The sequence below is a fragment of the Podarcis gaigeae genome (assembly GCF_964106915.1).
Source record: "Podarcis gaigeae genome assembly, chromosome: 3".
Lineage (NCBI taxonomy): Eukaryota > Metazoa > Chordata > Lepidosauria > Squamata > Lacertidae > Podarcis > Podarcis gaigeae.
The window spans coordinates 91,369,518-91,386,645 of NC_139680.1; the positions used below are offsets into that span (position 1 = coordinate 91,369,518).

At 40.6% G+C, this 17,128-nt stretch overlaps 1 protein-coding gene and 1 long non-coding RNA gene across 11 annotated transcripts in view; one reads left to right on the forward strand and one right to left on the reverse strand.

The window, feature by feature from the left end:
- The window catches only part of DNAH14 (dynein axonemal heavy chain 14), a 132,102-nt gene that overhangs the window by 82,228 nt on the left and 32,746 nt on the right, over positions 1-17,128 (reverse strand). For 9 of the 10 annotated variants that reach the window (XR_014562721.1, XR_014562722.1, XR_014562723.1 and 6 more), the window contains exons 23-35: positions 16,324-16,445; positions 14,066-14,237; positions 13,104-13,208; positions 12,885-13,003; positions 12,085-12,159; positions 8,868-8,955; positions 7,822-8,072; positions 7,135-7,363; positions 5,845-5,898; positions 4,913-5,058; positions 3,567-3,635; positions 2,171-2,357; positions 701-780 (exon numbers count right to left, since the gene is read on the reverse strand). Coding sequence is in view for 6 of the 10 variants with exons in the window: in XM_083732930.1 (XP_083589056.1) it covers positions 701-780; positions 2,171-2,357; positions 3,567-3,635; positions 4,913-5,058; positions 5,845-5,898; positions 7,135-7,363; positions 7,822-8,072; positions 8,868-8,955; positions 12,085-12,159; positions 12,885-13,003; positions 13,104-13,208; positions 14,066-14,237; positions 16,324-16,445 (1,697 nt within the window). In the remaining 4 variants the exon portion in view is untranslated. The remainder of the gene's footprint in view (positions 1-700; positions 781-2,170; positions 2,358-3,566; positions 3,636-4,912; positions 5,059-5,844; positions 5,899-7,134; positions 7,364-7,821; positions 8,073-8,867; positions 8,956-12,084; positions 12,160-12,884; positions 13,004-13,103; positions 13,209-14,065; positions 14,238-16,323; positions 16,446-17,128) is intronic. The other variant, XM_083732931.1, reaches the window with a different exon arrangement.
- LOC310842115 lies at positions 3,704-7,386 on the forward strand. The gene is made up of 2 exons (XR_014562883.1): positions 3,704-4,598; positions 7,176-7,386. It is a non-coding gene; the product is annotated as an uncharacterized lncRNA (long non-coding RNA).

Below are 17,128 nucleotides of genomic sequence, written 5' to 3' on the forward strand. Positions count from 1 at the left end.
GATTACACTAGACAAGATGCTGAAGCTCTATGGCTTGATTTCCTGGGCATTTTTGAAGTTCAGAGCAATATATAGTGCCCTTATGCCCTTAGCCAGAGGGAAAACAAGGGCATGTGGACTTGATTTAGCGTGCAATCCTGTACTTTAGGTCCACCAGCCGAGGGGCTATGCAGGGGTTGCCAACTCTGCACCCAGTGGTGCCATGGTGCCCACTATGCCTTTCACTGGTGCTTCTGGTAAGGTGCCCCAGACTCTAAGCTTCCATTTTTTTATTCTTTTAAGTAGGTACCCAGCACTCTTAGAAAGAAGTTTTGGGGCAAAACATGAAGTTGCCTTCACATGTCCAAAAAACTTGACAACCCTGGGCTATAGGAACTGGCACAATTCCTAATCCCTAATGACATTGTGCCACTAGCATGACACTTGCTGTATGCATGTCAAATTCTGCCAGCAGAGTGGGAGAAAAATAGGGAGGGAATGAGGGTTTAGCATGAATAGGATTACAGCCTAAATCACATTTATTAGAGCATAAATCTCATTGATCTCAGTTTAATTTACTCCTGAATAAATATGGGATTCTGCTGCACAGCTCTACTGAGTGTCGATATCTCCTCTTCCCAAATTCTATGCACAGGACATCACAGCCTATAGCACAATAATGTTATTGCTATGCATTAGGCAATTAAAAAATCTTACTTACTGTGTTTTTAACTCTTGCCTCTTCTGACCAGCCCTTATTAACACAGTTTTTATGGCTCTCATACCAAAATCATAATGATCCTAGAAAATATAAAATGGAGCATTCTGCAAACCAGGAGGTAACAGATTGTCAAAATTTTGTAAAGATTAGAAATGAACTCTTTTTTCCTTTTATCTCCAGATCTGGTTTATTTTTGAAAAAAGGAAGCAAAGATGGAGGGAAAAGGGAGAGTGAAGAGGAAAATAGGGGTGTAAACGATGTTGTAAAGTAGGGAGTAGTAAGAATGGGAATAGGGTTTAAGATGAAAGCAGGGACATGAAAGGGTCCTCTTTGCGGCAGCGATTTCAGGGTTCCCCGTTAAAGGGGTTTCTGAAGGGAGGCTTTGACCGTACGCCGAAAGGTCGTCATTGCTCTCCCCGGCGGCGGCGTAACGGGGGCGGCTATCTCTGCTTGAACATATGTTCTCCAGAGCCGGCCCATCCACCACACACACACACTGGATAACCCTGATGCTCCCTAGGTCCCCGGCTGGGGACTGGGGAGGGAGAACGCCCAATGCCTGAGCCAAGGTGAAATTTAATAAAGTTGTGGCCAATTTAATCCCATAGCACGTTGTCTTGAGTCGTTATTCCACATGACGGGGGGACCGCGCAGGATCTGGGGACTCCGCCTGTCCACGCAATAGGGTTTAAGATGAAAGCAGGGACATGAAAGGGTCTGAATAATAGGGGATGGTGGCTTTATCACCTGGTGGAAGGTGAAAAAAGCTCTTAATAATTATAATGTGCGGGAGAAGGAAGATGCAGGAAGTTACCATGGAGGTGGTTTGTGTGCAAGGGAGTTGTACAAAAGGAGAGGGAGAGGCACAGACATGGGGTGAAGGTGGAAACAGGTGCAAAGCAGCACTACAGAACGTAAGAGAGAAGTGGCTTCAGAAATGGGGTTGGAAAGATGAAAAATGAGCTTTTGTATGGGGTATGAAAGGGAAGCTCTAAAGGGTTAAAGAGGGGAATGAAGGGGGTTGGCAAGCAGCTGTGTGTGTGTGAGAGAGAGAGAGACAGACAGAGAGAGAAAATGAATTACAGGTTTAAAAAGTTTAAAAAGTGCACCAGGCTGAAGGAGCCATGCTGAAAAAAATTAGGAAATTCAGAGGAGGAAACTGCCACCACAGTTTTAAAGTGGGGGAATTGGATGAAATGGAATCAGGCCAAGACTATTGAAAGGAACACAGAAAATAATTAAAAAATAAAAATTCATAATCCCAAAATGTAAACTTAAGATACAAAACTATACAGAAAGTTCTTGTATAGGCTTATTATAGTTATTCTCTTTGTAGTGCAACGGGGGTAACGTCACATGTAAAACTGTCAATAAGACTCCCACTAATAGGTCCCAGGAAAAGGTTCAAGGGTTCAAAGGCTCTCTCTCTCTCTCTCTCTCTCTCTCTCTCTCTCTGTCATTATATTATACCTGGCGTGAAAGCTGCTTGCTAGAAAGATGATAAAGGTTTACTATCTTCTCTGAGAGTGATTTTGCCGACCTGAAACCTTCTGAACACAACATTATTTCAGCAATGAGTTGATAATCTGGTACCATCATTGAGACGGGGCGAAATAATGATTTTAAGTTGTCTGGGAGTTCTACACGACCTTTGTATCTTAAAAGAAAAACAAAAGTCACCAGGTCTATTTTTGCAATTATAAACCGAGAACACTCAAAAGTATTAGTTTTAATACTTCCAACAAATAAACAACTTACAACACATTGACAATACTGCATATAAAGAAAGTATAGTAGCTCTACAATAAAGCTCTGAGAGATAATGATGTGGACCACTACTATTATAGGAAACCTATTGTAAAGAATATTTTTCCTTAAAAATGTTAACAGTCTGACTTTTTAAAAGCAACTATTTAGATACAGAAAAAGCTTGTGATTTATTTTGGAAAAATGTAATCATGAAAATTCATCAGCATTTTAGGGTGAAATTCTCCTAATACAGTATACACATTTTTGCAAAGCAATTTCCTGCAGTATAATTTCATATCTTATTATTTCCCCCATTATATGCATTTCTATGGACACTTTATCCTAGTACAGTGGAAACTTGGTTGTTGAACGCTTTGGAAGTCGAACAAATGCTGACAACCCGGAAGTGAATGCTTCTGTTTTTGAACACACCTCGGAAGTCGAGCTTCTGAGGCGCGTTTCTCCATTTTTTCAATGGATTTTGCCAACCGCCCATTGCGCCTCAGTTGTCGAACGTTTTGGAAGTCAAACAGTCTTCCAGAACAGGTTACGTTTGACAGCCAAGGGTCCACTGTATATGAAGTTTATTATCAATTACCATACTTGCCTGGAGAACAGAATTGCAAAAACCAGAGATACTTGAATTTCAAATGGTGGCTGTGTTTCAGTTTACACATTATTTCAGACCTGCAAATTATGCAGGTTTGCCTTTAACTGTAAACTGAATCAAATCCCCCAATGACTAGTGGAGCACATGCTTTCTATATAGAACACGTGTATGACAGGTGTGGGGAAGGGCATGGGTTGAGGTGAAACAGCCTTGCAGGCCAAATGAAGACCTGCCAGTCTTAATTAGGCATATAGGTCAGAGACTCTCCACAGCTGATGTAGAAGATCTTGGATTCATTCTTTGGTATCTCTAGGTAAGCCTGCAAAATACTCCGATTTGAAATCATGGAAAGCTGATGACAGTCAGCACTGACAGTGCTGAGATGATGAACCTTTAGTCTGAATTGGTTTTATATGCTCTGAATAAGGTAGTTTTATGTGCTCATTTCAAAATGGGGTTGCTACCTCTTTTAGTATTTTTTGAAGAACAAGTGTTGAAATCACTTACCCAGGATTCATGGTAATAAAAATTGCACAGAATGGTTTCAGTCGAACTTCTTTTCCTTCCAATAGAAATCTATGACAAACATTAGATTGGTTTTTTAAAAAAATGTATTTTCTGAAATTGATAGAATGATTGATAAAGTTACTATCACAGCTGAGACGGCTAGAGTGCCGGCAGAGGAAAACTCATTCTGAATTGGACTGAGCATGTGTTAAGAGCTCAGGGTTGAGCCTACCAAGTGGTGATAGCAATGGCGAAGAGGACCTTCTTGACCGCTTCTATTGTATCTGCAGAAAACAGCAGCAAGAGTCTCTTTCATGTTTGCACTATAATGGAACCACCTTTGCCATTGGGGCCTGGTCATAAAAGCAAGCCGGGAAAGGCTGGGCGATGGGCTCCGCGGAATGGTGAATGCCTCCCTCTGTGAGTCTTCCCAGACCTGCTTAAAGAACCGGCTATTAAACTGCTTCTTAGAAAGCCATCTTTGGACCCAGCCAATATGGTCCACTATGGCCCAGTCTCAAATCTTCCATTCTTGGGCAAAGTGATTGAGTGGGTAGTTACTGAACAACTCCAGGCACACCTGGAGAATGTGGAGCATTTGGACCCCTTCCAATCGGGATGCAGGCCTCATCATGGGACTGAAACTACTTTGGTTGCGCTGGTTGATGATCTCTGGCAGGCTAGGGAGAGAGAGGTGAGAGCTGTTTCCTGGTGTTGCTGGATTGACTATGACACCATTAGCTATGACATCCTTCTGAGCTGTCTAGAGGAGTTGGGAGCTGGGGGCACTGTTGTGCAGTGGTTCTGCTTTCTCCTGGGCCATGTTCAGAAAGTGGTGTTGGGGGATGAATGTCTCATTTGTAGGGTGCCTCAGGACTCTATCCTCTCCCCAATGCTTTTCAACATCTATATGAAGCCACTGGGAGAGATCATCGGGGGGGGGGGCTGGGTTGGGTGTTCACCAGTATGCAGATGGTACGCAGCTCTACTTCTCCTTCAAATTGGAACCAGTGATGGTATTGAAGGTCCTGTGTGAGTGTCTGGAGGCAGTTGGAGGATGGATAGCGGCTAACAGATTGAGGTTGAGTCCTGGCAAGACAGCAGTACTGTTTTGCGGGGATAGGGGATGGACAGGTGTGGAGGGCTCCCTGGTCCTGAATGGGGCAACTGGAGGACATTCTGTACTAGGAAACTAATCCACATTTGGAGAAAGGATTTCTAAAGGCTTCTTCCACTTCCATGGCTTGTTTTCATTACCCAAAAAATTAAAATTGGGGCAAAGTTACATACATTTGCATGTAGCTAGTAGTTTGGACGTAAGGTATTACTATTTGCAAAAGATATACCTGACAGCGCAACTATCTTTAGCTGCCTTGATTGCCTGAATCTGTGATGCGATTGCTGAAAGGACTTCTACATCAATCCTGTTGAATTCATCAAAACAACACCATGCTCCAGACTGAACTAATCCACATAATAATTTCCCCATAACCTTAAAAAAAATGGAGAGATTTTCATTAGGTGCTAAGTTACCAAGATATGACTTATTTACCCTTCAGTTATTGAATGCCTTCTGCACAAATGTCTCAAAGTGATGTACAATAAAAAAGCTAGAAAACACACACAAAACAGTTGCTATATGGAACAAAAATGACTTTAAGAGTTTCTGGAAAGAGCAGATAGTGAGCACCTGTTGTATCTTAACAGGAATGCTGTTCCACATGAAGAGGAATGCTACTTATGAAAGTCAAGCAAATGAACTAAATTTCTTCAAAAATACTAGGCAGAAGAAAGGTGTTTTCTCAGGTGATGCAGTTCATTTATCAACAGGAAAATCTAACTAAATTTCGAAACACAAAATTAATCTCAGATTGAACTGACATTCAGGTTTAAGCATCTACATTACAAATAGTCATCGTTTAAAATTCTGAAAACAATTTACATAGATGTTTCATGTTACTTTTTAGCAGGGGAGATATGATTTCAGACTGCAGTGTGACATAAGAATTTATTAGGTAAAAGTTTTCTAAGGTCAGAGGAAAGCTGCTGAACACTACCAAAATCTCAGGGATGCAGGGTCCCCAGCAAAACAGTGAAAAATTGTTGCTTTAGTTGCACCAGCATAAGTCAATTATTGCAATACTACAAGGGAAAGAACACCCCATAAGATTGGGTTTCCCAACATGATCAAAAGGCGCTATTGATATTGTTAGCAAACTTTTTAAAAAAATAAATTTAGTGTTCTAAATTCTATATTAAATAAAATTGTCTACTGTACCTTATCATCCAAACCTTCAGAACAGTTAAAGACAAGACACAATTTTCCCAAGGCCTAATGAAAAAAAGCAGTTTTCAGAGTAGAAGCAATTATATTTGTTTACTCAGATAAATGAGTAATTTAACAACTGTTAAATATACAAAAATCCCAAATACCTTCAGTTTAGTTTTGCCATTTATATTTTGATATTTTACACTTTACAAATACTGTGGAAAGAGCTGTGTTTCTGAATTTAAGTCAAGTGCAATTTTGGAGAAGCTAAACTCTGTCATAAGAGGAAAATCACAGAAATCAGAAGCAGTAGAAGACACAAAGGAGTGGGTGAACTTTTTCTTTTTTATATACCCCAACAGAGGAAAAGAGACGAAGAGACTGAAAAGGTACGAAAAGGAACCAAAGAAAAACAGTAAAGGAAGAGTAGAAAAAGAAACAGGAACTTAGCTGAAAACAGTGAGAGCCGGGGTAAATCAAACTGCTCCATCAAGGCAGGAAGAGAATCAGCCTACCCCCCACAATTCTTTGCTCCTGCCTGAGTTTCGTGCAAGAGGAACTACCCAATCTGAAGACTTCATCATCCACCATAATAAATTGGACCTTTGCCACTGTCAAGAAGCCCAGCACAACCCAAAATGCAGTTCTTGTTGAATTCAAAAGTTACTGTGAATCCTAGGATCCTATCACCCCTCAAAGGATGCCATCAAGGCTGTTTCTGAACAAGAGATTATCAGGTTATACACCACATGTCCCTAAGATTCCAAGGAACAAAAGGTAAACTTCTTGAAGCCTCAGGCAAAATAAGCCAAATTACACATCAACCAATGTGACCAAATAGATCCCAGACACTGGTTTTTAGAACCAAGGTGTTACCCAAATAAGCACACCAAATTGAGTAATATGTATTTTTAAAAATAATAATCAAAATAGCAGTTCAGCATGAAAACCCATTAGCAAATAGGAATAAAAAGGTTCTAACATTTAGAAATCCAAAAGGACACTGAAAATTATAAAGCTATCTAACCCAGCCAACATTACCAAAACTCCTTGAGGAGAAGAGTTTGTGACTATACAGCTATAAAATGTTTTGCTAATTATCAGACTGGCTACTTTAATTAGAAAAAGTGTGTGAGCAGAAGTAGATGGGAATGGGTAAGATCACATTGTACCTGAAACTAAGACCCACAACTCTGTCTTCCCAGATGCAACTGCAGAAACATAAATCTATTATGACATATCTGGAAATATCTGTGTATAAAAGACAGTACATATTGATATCAAATGGATAGCGCTTACTTTTGAAAGATCTTTGACAGTCTCTGTTTTTCCTGTACCAGCTGGACCAGAAAGACAGCCCCCTAAATTCAACTGAAGAGCTCCAGTAACGGTTAGCCAACATCGATCTGTGAGAGGAGTAATAACCAATCTCGGAGAGCAGCCCAGATATTCAAAACCATATTCAAAAGAGGCATAACCTTGGATAACCTTACAGGGGTTGACATCATGCCATTCATAACGCAACTGCCTGAAACAAAATAATTTGTGTAACAGTTTTGTCAACAACGTAGTCCTTTTTATCAAAATTATATATGCATATAAATTGGTAACATAGCTAGTATGTATAGATTTTTCAATGTATATAACATTCAAAGTTCAAAATTCCATTAAGAGCACAGTTCTGTCATAAGGTTAAGAAAATGGGACATCTACAAGCAAGGATTTGATTTAGGAACATAAAAGTGAATCTGCTCAGGCATGAGAACACTCTGAAGTGAGGCCTGTCTCAGCACCTCAAGACAGGGAGAAATACCTGTGCAGGACCTATCACTACAAATTTGAGATTGCACTTTTTTATTTATAGTACAGTGTTTTTAAAAACCAGATAATATATAACTAACATGTTATCTATTTTGAGTATTGCAATATCCTTTCATCTTATCCCAAAATCCAAAAATAGAGCCCAGAATGGATATATTGATATACCTTGTCCATGCAAAATCTTCAGCGCTACAAATATCATTATCTATCAGTACAGTCATTACATCCCTACAGTGAATGATCAGAGTAACCAATGCCTCCAATGTGCTTTGCTTGTGGTAGGGAAGAATATCTGATGCTATCGCTGCTAGCTCCTCTATAAGGCTGATAAGATCATCGCGGCCTTCCTTCAACTCCATTTTTGCATGTGAACTCGACAAGCTCATTTCACACGCATGAGAAAACATTATTTGACTCTAGAAATGAAAATATTTATTAGCAGCAAAAATTATGATTTGCTTACTTGCATTAAAATTAAATACTTGAATTAAAATTAAATATTGCACTTTATCTTAATTTCTTTTTTGATGTTATTTTTATTTTTTATCATTGAAAAACTTTGCTCTCTCCTCATTCTCTCCTATTTCTCACAGCATCAGGGAGATTTGGGAATTCTGGCTTTAAGAGAACCCAAAACTAGACCACAATCCAAAATCATGATCCAAAAACTAAACCAGATAATCCAAAATTAGAACAAAACCTTGCAACCATTTCAATAATGAGAGAGATATTTATTATCAGCTAAATACAAAATATTGTGTTGTTTTCCAGGGACACCCTGAACATTCTGTATAAATCATCTATCCCAAATTAGAAACATACATTTTTCAATGGTTCATGAAATGTTATTAGAATTCCCCCCCCAGTTGTCACTTGCTATATTCTACTAATTATTGCCAAATTTATACAATTCCCATTTATAGGGAAAGGATGCTTTCCTTTGATTCCAGTCCTACTGGTACAGAATAAAGAATGTAAGCACTAAAATATGTAAAGTCACATCCCTTAGCACCAAAATCCATCCCATCAGAAATAACAGTAAACATTGTGATTCGCTCTATCACCTACAGAAACTCAAAAGCAATATAGGTTTATTGTGTATACACATAAATAAACTTGTGTGTGCTACTACAGAGCATTTTAAATACAGAATCTTCCAAATATGTTAAGTGACATGGCAAAGTTTTGAATGCGTCTTGCAGTGTGCTTACCACAAGTAGTATCACCTGTCCTGGGTGAGTGAAAAACCATTCTTTAAATTCCATTTGATTCCATTCTGCGATGCCAACTGTTATAAATCTTAAAGTACATTATATAGTTACAATAAATTAATACATCTGTAGCAAATTCACTAGGCTGTTTTCTAGCATATTATACAGGAATGTAAGTGAGAACGGAACTAGACTTTGCAAGAGACATAAAGCTGCCATTTCTACACTCTGCCTTATTATGTAACCTCTTTTTAGGATGTGGAGGAGGAGTGACATTGTTTCCTGTCTTTCTGGGTTAGGGAAGGGATTTGTAACAGGCAAGGAACCCTCCCCGCCTTGATCAGGACCAATGGGGGGTGGGGGGATATATTGTAAGCCACCTCAATAACTTCAGTTAGTAGGTGGGATATAAATACTCATAAATAAATAAATATAGATTGATACAACATGTAGTACTGTGAGATGCCCTAAGCCTGCCAAGCAACAGAAAATAGTGTGAGAAGGGTGTGCAGCAATGTACAATGCAATGGCATCATTGTGTTAAACTACAAATTGTAAGGAGGTGAGGAAAAGAGCCATGAAGCCATGACAATTTGTTGTCTCTTGTAGTGTCTAGTTACATCTTCATTTAAAAACATTGTAACTTTACAAAATTGCAAAGAATAGTAATCATGAGTTCAAGCTTTGTTTTATATCATTACACTTGTGCCTATATAAAACATGGTTCAAAATAAAAAAGAGAAACCAGTCGTTCCAGAATTGTGAATAAAGGATAATTTATTTGGACCCTATGGCAATAAAACAGTAAATATCTAAAAAGGGTATTCTCTCAAGATGGTCCTAAAACTGCCATAGCTGTCTTCAGTTTAGGTATGCTGACGGAATGTTCTAGGTTTCTTCATGTTACAACTGAACACTTCTAGTTTGCCACAAAGCTGGGGATGGGGGTGTCAGGGCTTTGCCTTCAGAATTTTCTATAATAACTTGATTCTGCAGCAGCAATCACTTTAAGTTATGGTAACATTTATCTCATATGCTGGCAGTATTTCACTAACTACAACGTTTTGATTTGTTTGTTTATGGACTACTTGAAGACTTGGATTCAGCTTCCACTCTCTGTGCTGTAATGACTTTCTGCTTAACTCAGTCTGCCTGGCCATTGTTGTTCCTTTCACTGACTCCTGATGTTTTTCCGTAAGTACAGTGGCTTCCTGCTGGGGAGTCATGGACCTTGTTCTGCCATGATGAATGTATGCACCTTGGCTATTCCACTGTCTGTTTTAACACCATAAACCAAAGAGGCATAATCTCTGCAAACTGTTGAATCACCAACAGATTGGCTCATAGAAGATTGATTAGCTTATGTGTCTCAGTGGTGGAACCAACACCTTGGACCATTTGGCCCTTGCCCAGCCTGTCAGGCTGGCATCCAAAGTGATTACAGTCCTGTCAAAAACTCGCTCCCAAATGCTGGGGCACAACTCTTGTTGGTTCAGATGGTGTCCATGTCATGAGACAAAGGTTCTTGAGAGCAGAAGAAGTAAGGTAAGGCCTACAAGGCCTACACAACCATTCAAGCCTAAGCCTGCTGTTAACAGCAAACTGCTGAATCATTGTGACTCATCTACAGGATGACTCATTCTTTCTATAAATTTGTATCCTGTTTGTAGGCAGGCCCAGTGTAGTGTCTGTGCTGTTGCTGTAATGTGGTGCTGTGAATGTAAAGCTAAGGCAAACAGAGTAGCTCCAGGACTCCAGTTTATTAGTAACTAGGACTATGCCTCTGTGAAAAGCACTCTTAGTATGCTCTTTGACTATGCTGTTTATGAACAATTTTATTTTCTCAAGTAAATGTTTTATAAAGAAGATTCTGCTTGATTAATTTACCACTGCACGGCAGTCTAATGATCAGGGTATAAATCAGGGCTTCCCTAACTTGGGTCTCCGGCAGTTTTTTTGGACTACAACTCCCATCATCCCTAGCTAGCAGGACCAGTGGTTACAGATGATGGGAGCTGTAGTCCAAAAAGTGCTGGAGACCCAAGTTTGGGAAACCCCTGCAGGAGATTCCCAGACCTTACCAGACACCACGGAGATTCAAAGGAAGCAAAAGCTAAGAATCAGTCTCTCTGTTCCCCAAGCCTGAGATGAAACACTTGATCAGTAAGAAGTAATCAATATGGTTAGGAACTGGAATCTGTACCACGCTTCACTCCAAAATAGACAAACATCAATCTGCCACCATAAGTGAAGCCTTATTTATCTAGGGATCCATCAGCCTCGCCATCCCCGGACCTTGGAGGGAACAAAAGTACCAGGAAAGCAAAATCTTCTTTGGAGAAAAAGAGTTTATTGAAATCTGTGCACAGAGATAATCTGTGCACAGAGACAACCAGCAGGATAGCTCCTGGAAACTGGCTGTAAAGCAATACACTTCAGCAAGCCTTCTTATACCTTTTGAGCATTTCCCCCCTCCCATTCCTTCTCCAAACTTCCCCAATCAGCTGGCAAATGTTCAACTTATTCCCTTATATGGCACATCTATATTGCTTGCTAAACACTCCTCATACGTGTCTTTCTGCTAGCTAAGCACTTCCCCTTTTGCTTATACACGTCTTTCTTATCTTTGCATTACTAGGCAGGAAAAGCACGGCAGGAAATGGCCTTCTTAGCAGGCTGATTAGATTTGCAAACGGCTGCAATTTCTTGCTAGCTGGCAAGGCAGGAACTGGACTCTTGACCTGCCAGACAGAATTAGCAAACAGCCACTGTTTGCTAACTGCCTGACCACAATTGCAGGAACTCACTATGTGCAGATAATATGGAGAGCAAAATTCCTTCTTAGGTACAAGGTACAAGGTACAGAGAATATTGAGAGAAACCCTTCCCATCTCCCTTCATAAGAACTAACAATTTTGCTTTCACTCATGGATAGAATTACACATGTGACCTTTTGGGTTTACCACGTAATAGCCTCCATCATTTACTACAAAGGGAATGTGTTTAGAAGGGCTAGGAAATACTGCTGCTCTGCCAACACCCTACTGCCAGTATATTGAAAAGAATTGTGTTAGAACTAAGCAGGCCATGACTGCAGCAACTTTCAAACCTAATTAAAAACCTAAATGTACAGTAAGAAAAAGGATAAAGTTGCTTTCCTTTTGTTGTAATAAATAATTTTACAAATTTATGTAACTTCTCTAACACAGATACTTACCTTCTTACCATGTCATACATGGTATTTTCAACATTTCCTAGCCACAGTTCAGCAGGACCTCTAATACGAACATTCCTATGAGACAGTATTTGAAATTTCAGCACTTAATAAAAACACATCTTTTTTCCCCCCACTCTGTCCTTAAGGGTTTTGATTTTTTTTAAACTCAACCTTTTGTTTAAAAGGGAGCCAGTAGCAGTCAGGATAGAGCCTCCTTCCAAACACCTGCATCATTGGTGCTTACAGTGCAGGCTGGTGCATTAGATTTATTAGGACACAGCCCTACAAAGGAGACGTGCAAGCAAAAATATAAAACCCCCAAATCTCAGTCACACTCCCCCCCCCCCCCGCACCTCTGCCCCCTTACATTCTTCTATTTGAACCAAGGGAGACTCATTCCTGTCCATCTTTTGTTTGCTGCACTCTGCAACAGCTAGACATTCATAACAGATCACTCAGATCATCTAATTTGTCATATACTTATGAATAAACAAGCTCAAAAAAGCCTACTACAACAAATTACCTGAAATTGTATGAGTGGTATCCAACTAACTTGTCTTGTAAGTGCAAGGATTTCCAATTATGCAGTGGGTCGTTTCCTCCTCTTCTTGCCCCACAAGTGCCCTGTGCCCTCCCAACATCTGTGCCAGCAGGTTGGGGGAACACTCAGAACAGATTTAGGAGGCCCATGGCAGGGAGCTCTGCTGTGCAAGTGGAAATCTTTGCAGGGATGGAACAAGTTATATGGATTATAGAATTATGGCTGCTACCTTAAAATTAAAAATAACTGTTTACCGTACTTTGGTACTAGAAGAATTTCCCCTTCAGCAGATCCGATCATTAAAACCACTGGAGGTCTCTGTTCTTGTGGGCGTATATATAACTTCCTTATATTTGCAAAACATTTCACAAGATGAGGCTGCAGCAAATATGTTAAGCAAAATAAAATAATAAATACTAAGCCTCTAACTATGTGTAAAAACATTAAAAAGTATGATGTATGTGATATTAAATATTACCTGCACAACATCATGATTTTTGCTGTCAGCTAATATTTCGATAAGTTCAGCATTGCTGAGAAAATAAAATCTTGGAAAAACCATACGTTTAACTTCAAGATAGTCCTGTCCCCAAAATTAAAAATGAGACAAAATTTGACTAAAAATTATAAAGTGAAAATGAAACTATAAAACAGCATCCTACACTTTTCATCGTCTAGGAGCGTGTTCCTCATTTATGTCAGTTTCCTCATTCCCACCCTCTAATCTGTTCTTTGCCATATGTTCGTTTGGATTTTGTTGAAACAGATGTGAAAAGAATGTCAATATCATACAGTACATGGTGCCAGTCTGAGGCTGTGGGACTGAATGAAGAACTAGCCTTAGTCTACCCCATTAAGAAATCAGAGGTTTATTCATGCAACTATATGCATGCTCTGGCAATTTTGTGAGGTTCATTGAGGGCCTACTCACACAACTGAGACTATGGCAGCTGCCGGCAAAGCATTACCTACATTATCTCCCAATCTCGATTTCACAATTCAGCATAAACGTGTCACTGGCTGGTGAGTGGAGGGTTCAATCCTAACAGCCCTAGGGTGATGCTTTCCTTAGCAGGATGGCATTCTTGTTCAATCCTGCTGGCTACAATGTGCTACCGGTACATCGCAACTGCTTCCCTTTGTCTTGAACTACATAGCTCATCTCCCCTATCTGTTCCTGAAGGGAAATAAATCTACCTTCTCCACAGCAGAAGTTCTGGAACTCTTTACTTCAACAGACATCTCACCCTTTTGTTTTTGAGAGGGGAGGAATCAGATGCAGTTAATCTCTTCACTGACAACATTTGAAGGACTGTCCTTCAGACTCCTGATCTTAGTGCAAACATTCTGGTGGCCCAAATAACAACAGCCCATACCTCACTTCAAATAGGTCTTTTGGGGGTTGCTTCCACTGCAATTAAAAAACTTAGTATTGTTTACCTCGAGAGCCTTCTGTATTTTCTCTAAGTGTGCATTGTTGGCTTGCAGAGTTTCAAAAACTCCTGCTGTTGTAGTTGCCCTAAGAGCATTTGGATTATCTTCTGTACGTTTCATGAGATCTTTCCATTTGCTATCAACTTGAGAGAAAAGATTTGATTCTTCTGGAAGCTGTCTGTTTTTAAAAAAAACAAATATTCTTAAAGCATAAAATCTAGAACAATGAATTTGTCTTCATGGAACAGTTACCCTACCCCTATAGTCTGTATTTAAAGCACACACTTACAGTAACACTGAATTAACAGTGTGTCCCACAAGACAAAGGAGGACTCTTGGAGCAAGGACTGGATGGGACAATGACAAGCACCTGGGCAGAGAGGCAAGAGGCCAGGGAACTCAGAAAAAAGGGAAGCCAGGATGATGCAACAAGGTAGATGAATGAAGCAAGATGGGAGCATTGGGGGAGAACTGCAGAATGTGTATCTGAAGAAGTGTGCATGCACACGAAAGCTCATACCAAGAACTGACTTAGTTGGTCTTTAAGGTGCTACTGGAAGGATTTATTTTTGTTTTGACTATGGCAGACCAACACGGCTACCTATCTGTAACTGGAACTATGGAAGGCACCACATTGAGCCGCATGAAATGGAAGTCCATCAACCTGTGTATCTGAAGAAGTGTGCATGCACACGAAAGCTCATACCAAGAACTGACTTAGTTGGTCTTTAAGGTGCTACTGGAAGGAATTTTTTTTGTGCAGAATAAAAGGTATGCTGTTTGGAGGCTTTTTAGGAATTAATAAACATTAGGAAAGGTACTCTCACATTAAACATACAGAGACAAACAAAACTCACAAAGAAAAGGAAACCAAAGTCCACAGACAGACAAGAAGTAGAAACCAATTATAAGAAAAGTTGTCTAGATGCAACTCATACGAAGGCAGGAAATGAACTGAGTGAGGATGGGAACACACTCAACTCTCAACACTCAACTCTCAACATTTTCTAACTTGGACACTAGGTGGTGATATAACCCATGTGATAGCCTTCCGCCCATAGTAAATCATGGTTTGTTTGGGAGTGAGCCTGAGTTCAAAGCTATTAATACAGTAAGCCAAGTAACAACCATTTTTGCTCTCAGTACCTACACCAGTGGTGGGGTACCTCTGACATGTGGGACTAATTGGGCCCAGCACAGATCCAATTTTGGCCCTAACCAGGTCCACCTGTCACATAGGTAAAGATAAAGGTACCCCTGCCCGTACGGGCCAGTCTTGACAGACTCTGGGGTTGTGCGCCCATCTCACTCAAGAGGCCAGGGGCCAGCGCTGTCCGGAGACACTTCCGGGTCACGTGGCCAGCGTGACATCGCTGCTCTGGCGAGCCAGAGCCGCACACGGAAACGCCGTTTACCTTCCCGCTGGTAAGCGGTCCCTATTTATCTACTTGCACCCAGAGGTGCTTTCGAACTGCTAGGTTGGCAGGCGCTGGGACCGAGCAGCGGGAGCGCACCCCGCCGCAGGGATTCGAACCGCCGACCTTTCGATCGGCAAGTCCTAGGCGCTGAGGCTTTAACCCACAGCGCCACCTGCGTCCCCACCTGTCACATACTTGAAGTTATATATGATGTCAGGTGTGGTGTGGAGTAAAGAAACAATCAAATGCTTATAGTATGCTCCCAATTGTTCATTGTTCCTCAGCAAGTGGGGCTTGGTGACAATAACCTCCTTTGAAGCTGCTCATTTGCAGGTGTGGTTTGGATTAAAACCACACCTGCAAATGGACATTTTCCCTTTATGGGCAGCTTTACAAGTCTGCAGAGGAAAAATGGCTATTTGTGGGCATGATTTGAAGCCCAACTGAATCTGCAAATGGACAAAGTGGTTTGGTGGTTCCAAAGGAGTTTGCTGTCTGTGTAAGCATTAACAGCAAGGCCCTTTGAAGTTGTCACCTGATGTCATAAGGCAATTGACAGGTGGACAGGTGGGCATTTCTGATCTAGTCCTCAAGTTGAAAAAAATTCCCCATCTTTGACTGCTACATGCTTGCTCATTCATCTTCAGCCATGGTTTCGTTTAATATTACAGGTGTATTAGGCCCCACTGTAGTTCCCACCAAACCAAAAGAGTACCAAATACATTTCAGAACATGATTTAGAATTTTTTTTTTTTAAGATGAACAAATTCATGTTTTATTTTAGCTTAGATATGCAATCTTAATTATTCAGTATAGATGAGACAGTACTGCTGGACCAAACCTTACCTTTTTATTTCTGGAGCACAAAAGATTGGCTCAAGATAAATCCAATTCCTTTGACAATTCAACCATTCCTCCAGAGTACAAGAAAATAGGTTTAGTTTACGATCCCAAGCATCCACAAGACTCTACCATAAAAACAGAATAATCATAAACTGGAGCAATATTATATAATCCTCTTTTATAAACATGGCTTAGCAAATCAAACTCACAATCGGACTCATAACATCACAAGTTGGTAACCTTATATCTTGATTACTGCAATGCCCTCTATAAGACTACCCTTATGCATGGTGTGGAAGCTGCAATACAGGCAAGTCCTCGTTTATGCAGGGGTTAAATTGTGATGCGCTGAAAGCATTGGCGGAAAGCTCATATGCCTGCTGTGCCCTACCTCACCCCCTTCCGGGACCAAAACCAAAGTGTGTGTCAGCGACCACACATGTACCAAATGCATGCAAACTGGGAGTTCCATGTACTGCCGAATGCAGCAGCAAGGTTGCCAAGTGGTGTGGCTAGCCATGGACATGTAACATCTTGTAAAAAGAACTTCACTAGCTTCCAATTAGTTAATGGGTCAGGTTTAATGTTTTCATATTAATGTCTTCTTCTTTGGTGATCACTGGTAGCCGAGTGTCAGGGAACTGCCATCGGAAAGACAGGAGGTGGAGAGGCTCTCAGAAGGCAGGAGAGAGTCAGCAGCGGAGGAAGGCACCAGTAGGGGGAAATCGGGAAGTCTTAAGGAGAGAGAGATGGAGGCATGGCTCAGGGACTCTTCCAGCAGTAACAGCGGAGGAGTTTCAGATCCTCC